Below are 13,037 nucleotides of genomic sequence, written 5' to 3' on the forward strand. Positions count from 1 at the left end.
CGGAGAAATGCATCCACTGCACCCATTGTGCAGTGCGTCAAACGCTAGCGTCGGAATCTCTGCCCGACGCATTGCGACGGGGAGATTCCGACGCTAGTGTGAAAGTAGCCTAAGTCATGTGGCAAGGCTTGCTAACCCCTTCATGAACTTGCGATTTTCCATGTTTTCATTTTTGTTTTCTCCTTTTTTTCCAAAAGCCATAACATTTTTATTTTTCTATCAATATAGCTGTATGAGGGCTTGTTTTTTTTTTTTTTGTTTTTTCAGGACGAGTTGTACTTTTGAATGACACCATTTATTTTGTCGTGATGAACTGGAAAGAAGGGAAAAAAAGTCAAGTGCATTGAAATTGCAAAAAAGTGCAATTCCACAATTGTGTGTTTTTTTATTTTTTTTATTTACCGTGTTCACTATATGATAACACTGACCTGGCAATGTGAATCTCCTGGTCAGTACATGTACGCAAATACCAAAGATGTATAGATTTTTTTCTTTTTCCTTCACTCATGACAGCACCACCTGAGAGGACCCACCCCTCCAGGGTAGGAAACCCACTGAAATAAAAGGGTGGCACCTCTCTCACATCAATTTGTTTCCCTGTCCTTGATTCGAGCCCTCAAGATGGAGAGGAGTGGCTGAATATAAGGTTCAAGGCCTGACTCTGTGGCTGGAGGAGCGGCTTACCTGGCCGTTGCACCAGTGTATTCGGTCCTGGAAGCGCCATCACAGAGTTTGAAAGCTAGTTTGGTTACGCAAGCAAAAGCAGCAGAGGCCTCGGCATGATCTCCAGCCACTGCAGCTGCTTGGACGCATGTCGTGCCACGAGATGGTGCACCAAGTGAAGTGGACGAAATTGAGAGGGCTCCAGCTGCGCATGTGCACAGCTCAACACAAACATAAAAAAATGATATACATGAGTTATTTCTATAATCGTACTAACTCGAAGAATAAAACTGCTTTATCAATTTTACCACACGCGGAACGGTATAAACGCCCCCCCAAAAGAAATTCATGAATTGCTGTTTTTTGTTCATTCTGCCTCAAAAAAATCATAATAAAAAGCGATCAAAAAATGTCATGTGCCAGAAAGTGTTACCAATAAAAACGTCAACTCGTCCCGCAAAAAACAAGACCTCACATGACTCTGTGGGCGAAAGTATGGAAAAATTATGGCTCTCAAAATGTGGTGATGCAAAAAGTATTTTTTGCAATAAAAAGTATCTTTTAGTGTGTGACAGCTGCCAAACATAAAAACCCGCTATAAATAGTAAATCAAACTCCCCTTCATTACCTCCTTAGTTAGGGAAAAATAATAAAATTAAAGTCTTTATTTCCATTTTCCCATGAGGGTTAGGGTTGGGGCTAAAGTTAGGGTCCAATTACTCCTGTTACCCTTGTGAAAATAAAAATTTGGGGGCAAAAAAATCATTTTGTGGAAAAAAAAAAAAAAAAAATAAAAAATAAAAAAAATGATTTTTTATATTTACGGCTCTACGTTATCAACTTCTGTAAAGCACTTGGGGGTTCAAAGTGCTCAACACGCATCTAGAGAAGTTCCTTATGGGGTCTAGTTTCCAATATGGGGTCACTTTTGGGGGCGCTCCTTCCCTTCCAAGCTCTGCCATGTGCCCAAACAGTGGTTCCTCCCACATACGGGGTACCAGTGTACTCAGGACAAATTGACAACTTTTGGGGTCAATTCTCTTGTTACCCTTGGGAAAATAAAAAAAAAAATTGGATCAGAAGTATATTTTTGTGAAAAAAAAAAAAAAACATTTAAAACATTCCAAAAATTCCTGTGAAGCACCTGAAGGGTTGATAAACTTCTTGAATATGGTTTTGAGAACCTTGAGGGGTGCAGTTGTTAGAAAATACCCAAGTGTAACACCATTCTATCATATAGACCCCTCAAAGTGACTTCAAATGAGATATGGTCCCTAAAAAAAATGGTGTTGTAAAAATGAGAAATTGCTGGTCATCTTTTAACCCTTATAACTCCCTAACAAAAAAAATTATTGGTTCCAAAATTATGCTGATGTAAAGTAGACATGTGGGAAATGTTATTTATTACCGTAAGTATTTTGTGTGACATATCTCTGTGATTTAAGGGCATGAAAATTCAAAGTTGGAAAATTCCGAAATTTTCAAAATTTTCACAAAAATTCTGTTTTTCTTCACAAATAAACGCAAGTCATATCAAAGAAATTTTACCACTAACGTGAAGTAAAATATGTCACGAGAAAACAGTTTCAGAATCACCGGGATCCATGGAAGCGGTCCAGAGTTATTGCCTCATAAAGGGACAGTGGTCAGAATTGTAAAAATTGGCCCGGTCATTAAAGGGAATCTGTCACCCCAAAAATCGTATATGAGCTAAGGCCACCGGCATCAGGGGCTTATCTACAACATTCTTTTATGCTGTAGATAAGCCCCTGATGTAACCTGAAAGGTAAGAAAAACAGGTTATTATACTCACCCAGGGGCGGTCCTGCTGCGGTCCGGTCCGATGGGTGTCGCGGTCCGGGGCCTCCTATCTTCATAGGATGACGTCCTCTTCTTGTCTTCCTGCCGTGGCTCCGTCGCAGGCGTAATTTGTCTGCCCTGTTGAGGAGTGTACCGTATATCTCTGTTGTCTGAGGTGTGTCTTGTTTTGTATTTTTCCAAGATGTTGGGTATGTTTTACTGGTGCCATATGACTTTTTGATCGCTTTACTGTTGTTTTTCTTTTTCTTCTGGCCTGATGAATAAAAACAGTCCTTTTGGCCATTCACTGTTTGGGATACATTTTGTAATATTGTATAATCTTGGTCTATGATTCCGGCTGTTGCAGCAAAAGCCCAGTTATATATACTTCTGGCTCCTGCGGCATCACCCTCCACCGTACATTTACATCGTGGTGCAGGTGGTCACTTCTCACAAAGATGTTTGGCATTTCCTTGATTTTTACGTTGCTCTTTTAGAAGAGATATTGAATAATAAGTCAACCTTTTAAATAGTTTCTGCTCATTCATAATTCTTTTTATGTTTGCCTGGGCTTCATACAGGCTTTGTCTCCCCATGCCCATAGATGTTGTATATACCTGGGTTAATGGCACTGATCCAGAGCTTGTAAAGCAGCTACGAGATGTTCGAGAACAAATGGAAGAAGAGCAAAGGGCTTTGAGGTACCCTTTTAAGCAATAATTTAACAGAAATTTTTAGTAGGAAATGATACTGTATGTAAAATTGTTGCTTGATACTGCATTGTGCATTTTACTGGCATGCTTTAATTTTCAGTATTGTTTCTAGTGTTCTTCTAGCCTATATAATATTTGTGACTTTTCTATTGTGTGCAAAGTATTAATTATTTCATAATCTCTATCAAGGGAACTTATTGGAAGTAACAGGACAGAGCCAACAAAGAGAGTGTAAGTATATATGAGTTTTATTAATTTTTAATCCTCAGATGTCTCCAGATCTGGTAGCTTCTTAGATTGCAACAGTGGCAGACAACTGGTTGATGAAAAATGTCATGTAGATCCAACAATTTGTGTAACAAATGGTTTATTCGTTATACTCCCAAACATAAGTAAAATAGCGCTTTGATAACACTTTGAACGTCAATTTCACAGTTACATTGTAGCAATGCAGATTGATTAGCCTGACCAGGGTTTCGCCACAATTCTGGCTTCTTCCAGGGCATCGGTCTATACAGTGGGGGAAATAACTATTTGATCCCTTGCTGATTTTGTAAGTTTGCCCACTGACAAAGACATGAAGAGTCTATAATTTTAAGGGTAGGTTAATTTTAACATTGAAAGATAGAATATGAAAAATAAAACCCAGAAAATCACATTGTGTAACTTATATAAATTTATTTGCATTTTGCAGTGAGGAATAAGTATTTCATTTCTCTGGCAAACAAGACTTAATACTTGGTGGCAAAACCCTTGTTGGCAAGCACAGCAGTCGGATGTTTTTTGTAGTTGAGCCCACATCTTTCCTGGCACATGTCCGCTGTCAACTATTAACCCGTTAAATGCGCTGTCAAACTCTGACAATGGCATTTAACGTGCTTCCGGCCATCGAACCGGAAATCCGCTCATCGGTGACCCCCGTCGCATGATCGCGGGTCACCGGTGGTTTGGCATGACAACCAGAGGTCTCCTGGAGACCCCTATGGTTGTCACTGCTGGATTGCTATGAGCGCCACCTGGTGGTCTGCGCTTATAGCAAGTCAGTAAATCTACATACAGGTGATCTGATCAGGTTATGGCAGCCTATAGTCTCCCATGGAGGCTATTAAAGCATGCCAAAAAAAAAGTGTTTAAAAATATAAAAAAAAAATATAAATTAAATAATAATATAAATAAGTTTAAATCCTATGTTTATTGATGTTTTCTCAAATAAAAACTATTGAAACTAAAATAAAACAGTAAAAAGAAACCAAACCTATACATATTTGGTACCTCTGTGTTCAGAATCTCCCAATGTCAATTGCTGCTCACTTTCCCCAGTCCCACATACTCGGTGCCGCTGGGTGATCCTCGACTCTGCCCTCTCTTTTAAGCCACATATCCAAGCCTTTGCCTCCTCCTGCCGGCTCAAACTCAAAAATATTTCCTGGATCCGTGCATTCCTTGACCATGAAACCACAAAAACACTAGTGCACGCCCTTATCATCTCCCGCCTCGACTACTGCAACCTCCTACTCTCTGGCCTCCACTCTAGAACTCTGGCACCACTCCAATCCATCCTACACTCTGCTGCCCGACTCTACCTGTTTCCCCATTAGGCTGGAGTCACACTCAGCGTAAGACAATACGGTCCGTATATTACGGCCGTAATACGCTGAAAAGTCCCCAAAAAAGTGGTCCGTAGCTCCTCCGTAGGCAGGGTGTGTCAGCGTATTTTGCGCATGGCATCCTCCGTATGTAATCCGTATGGCATCCGTACTACGTGTTTTTCTCGCAGGCTTGCAAAACCAACACACGGCTATACAAGGGATCCATGTGTTAAAAAAAAATAATTATATATATATTTATCGGTCGTCCATGACAGCACTACGGCTACGGAGAGAGGGGATCCGCCCTTCAGGAACAGGAAACCTACAGATACATAAGGGCGGCACCTCTCCCACGCATCAGTTGGTTTCCTGTTCCTGGAGGACAGCATTCAGATACGACGACTTCGTTCACCTATCAACACCCAGGCCGGCTAGCCGACCCAGGTAACGAGGGGGTCTCCTACCTCGGGCAGTGCGGGTCCCTGGAAGTGCCACGGTGGGTCCGGGTAGGACTCCACGACAGTGAGCGGTGCAGGCTGGAGCGACGTCCGGAGGAGGTCCGTCCCCAATGGCAGCAAGGTGAGTATGTCCCCCCCAGGGCGGTTCACCCTCCTGGGCCTCGGTCTTTCCCACCTCTGGCCCCTGTCAGTACAGTGCAGTGCAGGCTTTCCGGGAGCGCCCTGTGCGCTCCTTTCAGTTCGGGGGCGGGACCGGAGCCGGGGGTCGGGCGCTGGCTTCTGCCGCGATCGCCGCTGTGCTGCGGCCGTGAGCGGCGGTAGTGTAGCGGCGGGCGGCTGGGGGGTCCGGCGGAGCCGTCCCCGGCTTCTGGGAGCGTCCCTGAGCTCTCTGCCCGAAACCGGAAGTGACGCACAGGGGGCGGGGCCTAAACCGGAAGTGAAACGCCAGCCGTTTTTTTGCTTACAGCGCCGCTGTCCTGCATGCGGCGGGGGAGGGGCGATTGGGGGTGGGGGAGCGTTCTGCACGTGGGGGGGTTGATTCGGCCACACAGCTGCACATGTTCCGGATCCGGGGGAAGGGCTATTTGTAGCCGAACAGAACGCTGCAGGGCTGCTTGTGTGCCCATCTGCAGCTATGGATGAGCCGAAAGCTGCCGTCGGTCTGCTGGAGCAGGAGCAGGACAGATCCTCGGAGAAGTCCCATGCGAACCCCCAGCCGAAGACCCACGGACGCAGTAATCAGCCCAGTCGCAGATCTAGACAACCGGATCTGGACCGACCCCCCCAGTGATCCGGTACCTACCGCTACTGCCTGGGTAAGAGATCGTCGTGAACGTACCCTGATGCAGTCTTTTCCTATGTTTATTTCCTTAGGGGGAAAAATGCACTGGTAAAGTAAAAAACAGAGTGCGCGCTATGCGCTTGCCCTTTGCCAGACGCCTACCCTAAGAGACTTTGTCAGTCGTGTGTGCGGCAGATGGTAGGAAATAAATTGATGGGAACACGGTTTAGCGGTAGCACCGGGGTAAAATTACATAGCCTTTTTCTCCGCTCCCATAGGTGGCGGAAGAGTCTCCTGATTTTACATCAAACCTTAGGGAGATTATCAGGAAGGAGGTGAAAGATTCCCTAAAATCCCTGTCCCGGGGGAAAACTTCCAAAAGAAGAAGGGAGCCTAGCGCCTCAGATTCGGATTCGTCCGCTGGCCCTAGAAAGGAGAATGATTCAGACACTTCTGTTTCTTCAGCGTCCTCTTCAGAAGAGGATTCTAATCGTTTCTGTTTCCCGCTGGACCAGATGGACAAGCTGATCAAATCAGTTAGATCCACCATGGGGGTGGCTGACGAAAGGCCAGAACTTTCAGCGCAGGATCTAATGTTTGGCGGTCTAGACCCAAAAAAGTGTAGGTCTTTTCCGCTTAATGACAAGGTTCAGAACCTTATCAAAAGGGAATGGAAAAAGCCAGAGAAGAAAGGCTCCTTTCCACCGGCCTTTAAACGCAGATATCCCTTTGAGGACCCCCTGGTGAATACGTGGGATAAAGCACCAAAATTGGACGCAGCAGTAGCTAAGGCATCTAAAAGATCATCTATCCCCTTTGACGACATGGCTTCCCTAAGAGATCCCCTTGATAAGAAGGCTGACTCTTTTCTTAAAGGGACATGGGAGATGTCGGCGGGTGCCCTAAGACCTGCAGTAGCGGCGACATGTGCAGCCAGATCAATGATGGTTTGGCTGGATCAGCTAGGATCCAAATTGGAAGAGGGAGTCTCCAGGGATTCTATGTTAAAATTCCTGCCAACAATTCAGAACGCCGCTGCCTTTCTCGCGGACGCATCTGCAGATTCGGCAAGGATGGCGGCCAGAGTGGCTGGATTATCAAATGCGGCACGCAGGGCCCTGTGGCTGAAATGTTGGCCGGGTGACCTTCAATCGAGATCCCGTCTGTGCTCTATCCCATGCGAAGGGGAATACCTGTTTGGTCCAGTCCTGGATGAACTGCTGGAGAAAGCCGGAGACGAGAAGAAAAAATTTCCCAGTCTACCGACCACTTCTTACAGGCGTCCCTTCGCAGGGAAAAGGTTCTTCCGAAGGAGACCGGCTAGAGACCAGAGCAGATGGGACGATAAAAGGATGAAAGGTACTGGATTTATGTTTGGAGGTGGGGGACGTCAGGAACCATCCCGGGAAGTCAAAAAACCACCCCAATGACTAGTCGCCCCGGTGGGAGGTAGACTTTCTGCCTTCTACCCGGCCTGGTCTAAAATCTCCAGTAGCGATTGGATTTTGGGAATAATAGCTACGGGTCTGCGGCTAGAGTTCTCCTCTATCCCTCAGAATTGCTTCAGAATTATGCCACTCAGGTCCTCTCCAGCAGAACAGGCGGCCCTGGAAATGGAAGTTCGCGACCTGCTCGTTAAGAATGTCCTATCAGAGGTTCCGGAAGGAGAACAGGGTAGAGGGTTCTACTCTCCTCTATTCCTGATACGTAAACCTGACGGCTCCTTTAGAACTATTATTAATCTTAGGGCTCTTAACAATTTCCTGACCGTACAGTCATTTAAAATGGAGACTATTAACACCGCAATAAAGCTACTGTTTAAAAACTGCTTTATGGTAGTATTGGATTTAAAGGACGCCTATTACCATATCCCCATTTATGCAGGACACCAACGATTCCTGAGGGTGGAGGTGCGGTTGGATGGGGTAGTCAGACATTTTCAGTATAGGGCCCTCCCTTTTGGTATATCAGTCGCCCCTCGGGTGTTTACCAAGGTAATGGCTGAGGTTATGGCACACCTACATGAGTCTGACATTCTAATAATCCCCTACCTGGACCATCTCCTTATCGTGGGTAAAACGGCGGATCACTGTCTGGAACAATTACATAAAGTGATATCTGCTCTGGAGCGTCTGGGGTGGATGCTAAATGTTAAAAAATCTCGGTTACAGTCCATGACGGTGCAGCGATTTTTAGGCCTGACCCTGGATTCTCAGGTTCAGGAATGCCGTCTGCCTCTCGATAAAATTGATCGCCTGCACCTTCAGGTGCTGAATGCCTCTAAAAACCCCACCATGTCCCTTAGAAGAGCCATGTCTCTGTTAGGCTCTCTCTCGTCCTGTATTCCAGCGGTCCGATGGGCCCAGTATCATACGAGGATACTTCAGGGCGAGGTGCTGTCACAACAAAAAAGGTTGGGGGGATGTCTGGAGAGCCTGCTGACCCTATCCCAAGACGCTATTGTATCCCTCGAATGGTGGCTAGACCGAGAGAACCTGTCCACGGGGGTCCCCTGGGAATATAATGTAACCCGTATAGTCACCTCAGACGCTAGCCCTTCTGGGTGGGGGGCTCACATGGGGGATATATTGGTACAGGGGCGTTGGGATCAGTGTCAGATGGAAATGTCCTCCAACCTGAAGGAGTTAACGGCAGTGGAACAGGCTGTTAAATCACTCCTTATCTATCTACAGGGCCACCACGTGCGGGTTTTCTCGGACAATCGGGTCACCGTGGCATATATAAACCACCAAGGCGGGACCCGTTCCAAATCCCTAATGTGCGTAGCAGATCGTCTGTTCCAGCTAGCAGAGCAACATCTCCTCTCATTGTAGGCTCTTCACATAAGAGGAGCAGAAAACACTATGGCGGATTTCTTAAGCCGCAACACATTAAAGCAGGGAGAGTGGTCCCTGAACGGCTCCATCTTCAACCTCATCGTGGAAAGGTGGGGTCAACCAGAGGTAGACCTGTTCGCCACAAAAGAAAACAGAAGAGTGACTCAATTCTGCTCTCTGAACCCGAGAGAAAATCCCCTGTCAGTAGACGCCCTCCTCATAGACTGGAACTTCAGGCTAGCTTACGCCTTTCCTCCCCTGTCTCTAATTCCTCTGGTGGTGTGGAAAATCAGGAAGGACAAAGCCACAGTGATTTTAATTGCCCCCTCCTGGCCCAGAAGGACGTGGTTTCCATGCCTAAGGGCTATGTCGATATCCGACCCATGGGTCTTGCCAGACATCCCGGATCTCCTATCCCAGGGCCCAGTCTACCATCCTCGAGCGGTTGGCCTTCATCTGACGGCGTGGATTTTGAGCGGGCGCTGTTAAGATAGGGGGTTCTCTCCGGGCCTCATTAACACTCTGCTGAAGAGCAGAAAAATAATCACCACAAAAATTTATGTCCGGATCTGGAAGAGATTTCTTCAGAACTCAGGGGTAATAGCTGGTCAGTCAATACCGATAAACCAGATTTTGGAATTCCTACAGAAGGGGTTAGATATGGGGTTATCCCCAAATACTCTTAAAGTGCAGGTATCAGCCTTAGGGGCCCTCTTTGGCTGTAATATGGCTGAGAATCACTGGGTCAGCAGATTCATCAGGGCGACAAAACGGTCTAGGCCAATGGTAAAGAATAGGGTCATGCCATGGGACCTGAACCTAGTCCTCTCAGCCATGACAGAGGCCCCATTTGAGCCGATTACTTCAGCCTCTATTAAAAATCTATCCCTTAAAGTAGCCTTCCTGGTGGCCATAACATCGGCGCGTAGGATAGGTGACATACAAGCATTATCCAGGGTTCCCCCTTACATGCAGCTTAGGGATGATAGTGATACTGTCCCCTGATCCAGCATATCTTCCTAAGGTAGTGTCCAGATTCCACAGAACACAGGAAATAGTTCTTCCATCTTTCCTCCCTAATCCTACTAATGATAAAGAAAGGAAACTACACACTTTAGATATAAAAAGATGTATCCTGGAGTATTTAGCGGTAACTGATCCCTGGAAGATGGATAACGCCCTATTCGTGTACTATCAGGGTAGTAGGAAAGGGTATAAAGCATCGAAATTTACTTTAGCTAGATGGATCAGGGAGGCTATCTTGCTGGCATACGTCTCAAAGGGCAAGCCGGCGCCTGAAGGTCTTAAAGCGCATTCCACTAGAGCTATGGCGGCTTCGTGGGCGGAAAGATTGGAGGTTTTGATCGACCAGATTTGTAAGGCTGCTACTTGGTCTTCCCCAAACACATTCTATAACCACTATAGATTGAACCTGGGTGCCTCTTTTGACCTCTCTTTTGGTGTAAGGGTGCTGCAAGCTGTAGTCCCTCCCTAGTTAGTTACTCTCTGTAATTCTCTCCGTAGTGCTGTCATGGACGACCGATAAAGTCTTAGTTACTCACCGGTTAACGGTGTTTCTCGGAGTCCATGACAGCACCTGTACATACCCTCCCGTCTTCTTAAGTTCTGGGTGTACACCTCTTCCTTTGTTTATATAATTCACGGGTAGTGAATAGTTAATATTGTATTATTCTTTTTTATGTATGCTATTATCCTTGGTGGTCCTCTTGTGCTCTGTAAACCAACTGATGCGTGGGAGAGGTGCCGCCCTTATGTATCTGTAGGTTTCCTGTTCCTGAAGGGCGGATCCCCTCTCTCCGTAGCCGTAGTGCTGTCATGGACTCCGAGAAACACCGTTAACCGGTGAGTAACTAAGACTATATATATATATATATATATATATATATATATATATATATATATATATATATATATATATATATATATATATATATATATATTTTGCCGGCTTTTGCTATCTCCTTCCTAAACCCGACATGATTTGTGACATGGTTTACATACAGTAAACCATCTCATATCACTTTTTTTTTTTTGCATATTCCACACTACTAATGTTAGTAGTGTGTATATGCAAAATGTGGCCGTTCTATCTACTAAATTAAAGGGTTAAATGGCGGAAAAAATTGGCGTGGGCTCCCGCGCAATTTTCTCCGCCAGAGTAGTAAAGCCAGTGACTGAGGGCAGATATTAATAGCCTTGAGCGGTTCCACGGTTATTGCCCCCCCCCCCCCCCCCCCGGCTAAAAACACCTGCCCCCAGCCACCCCAGAAAAGGCACAATTGGAAGATGCGCCTATTCTGGCACTTGGCCACTCTCTTCCCATTCCCGTGTAGCGGTGGGATATGGGGTAATGAAGGGTTAATGCCACCTTGCTATTGTAAGGTGACATTAAGCCAAATTAATAATGGAGAGGCGTCAATTATGACACCTATCCATTATTAATCCAATAGTAGTAAAGGGTTAAAAAAAACACAAACACATTATTAAAAATTATTTTAATGAAATAAACACAAAGGTTGTTGTAATATTTTATTCAACGCCCAATCCAGTCACTGAAGACCCTCGTTCTGTAACAAAAAAAAAATAATAAACCAACAATATCCTTACCTTCCGAAGATCTGTAATGTCCAACGATGTAAATCCATCTGAAGGGGTTAAAATATTTTGCAGCCACGAGCTTTGCTAATGCAACGTTGTTCGTGGCTGCAAAACCCCGGGGAATGAAGGTAAAGTAGGTCAATGACCTATATTTACCTTCATTTGCGGTGAGGCGCCCTCTGCTGGTTGCCCCTAGATCGTGGGAACTTTCCTAGAAAGCTCCCAGGCTCGAGTTCATATGAGGACAACCAGCAGAGGGCGCCTCTTATGAACTCGAGCCTGGGAGCTTTCTAGGAAAGTTCCCACGATCTAGGGACAACCAGCAGAGGGTGCCTCACCGCAAATGAAGGTAAATATAGGTCATTGACCTACTTTACCTTCATTCCCGGAGTTTTGCAGCCACGAACAACGTTGCATTAGCAAAGCTCGTGGCTGCAAAATATTTTAACCCCTTCAGATGGATTTACATCGTTGGACATTACAGATCTTCGGTAGGTAAGGATATTGTTGGTTTATTATTTTTTTTTTTTGTTACAGAACGAGGGTCTTCAGTGACTGGATTGGGCGTTGAATAAAATATTACAACAACCTTTGTGTTTATTTCATTAAAATAATTTTTAATAATGTGTTTGTGTTTTTTTTAACCCTTTACTACTATTGGATTAATAATGGATAGGTGTCATAATTGACACCTCTCCATTATTAATTTGGCTTAATGTCACCTTACAATAGCAAGGTGGCATTAACCCTTCATTACCCCATATCCCACCACTACACGGGAATGGGAAGAGAGTGGCCAAGTGCCAGAATAGGCGCATCTTCCAGATGTGCCTTTTCTGGGGTGGCTGGGGGCAGGTGTTTTTAGCCAAGGGGTGGGGGGCAATAACCGTGGACCCTCTCCAGGCTATTAATATCTGCCCTCAGTCACTGGCTTTACTACTCTGGCAGAGAAAATTGCGCGGGAGCCCACGCCAATTTTTTCCGCCATTTAACCCTTTAATTTAGTAGATAGAACGGACAAATTTTGCATATACACACTACTAACAGTAGTGTGGAATATGCAAAAAAAATGGTGATATGAGATGGTTTACTGTATGTAAACCAGGTGTCATATCATGTCAGGTTTAGGAAGGAGATAGCTTTAAAGCCGTTAATTCAATTGCCGGCTTTTGCTATCTAGCGCTGTATGAAGTAATAATATATATTCATATATGTGTCTCGATATATATATATATATATATATATATATATATATATATATATATATATATATATATATATATATATATATATATATATATATATATACACCTATTCTATGTGTACACACTTATTCTACCTATTCTACTGTAAGCTGTCAGTGTGATTTTACTGTACACCGCACTGAATTGCCGGCTTTTCTCTCTAACACCGCTGCGTTTTTCTCGCAAGTTACACTGCTGGTCTGTGTGTGATCCGTATTTTTCTGGCTTCCATAGACGTTCATTGGCGTATTTTTTGTGCAGTTCGGTGACAAACGCAGCATGCTGCGATTTTCTACGGCCGTAGAAGCCAGTATAATACGGATCAGTAAAATA

The 13,037-nt window shown here is 44.9% G+C and overlaps 1 protein-coding gene across 2 annotated transcripts in view; it reads left to right on the forward strand.

Moving 5' to 3' along the window:
- The window catches only part of GNPTAB (N-acetylglucosamine-1-phosphate transferase subunits alpha and beta), a 106,851-nt gene that overhangs the window by 19,494 nt on the left and 74,320 nt on the right, over nucleotides 1-13,037 (forward strand). For both annotated transcript variants that reach the window (XM_069764278.1, XM_069764277.1), the window contains exons 3-4: nucleotides 3,045-3,164; nucleotides 3,366-3,407. In XM_069764278.1, the coding sequence (XP_069620379.1) occupies nucleotides 3,045-3,164; nucleotides 3,366-3,407 (162 nt within the window). The remainder of the gene's footprint in view (nucleotides 1-3,044; nucleotides 3,165-3,365; nucleotides 3,408-13,037) is intronic.

The sequence above is a fragment of the Ranitomeya imitator genome, chromosome 4 (assembly GCF_032444005.1).
Source record: "Ranitomeya imitator isolate aRanImi1 chromosome 4, aRanImi1.pri, whole genome shotgun sequence".
NCBI classification, from domain to species: domain Eukaryota; kingdom Metazoa; phylum Chordata; class Amphibia; order Anura; family Dendrobatidae; genus Ranitomeya; species Ranitomeya imitator.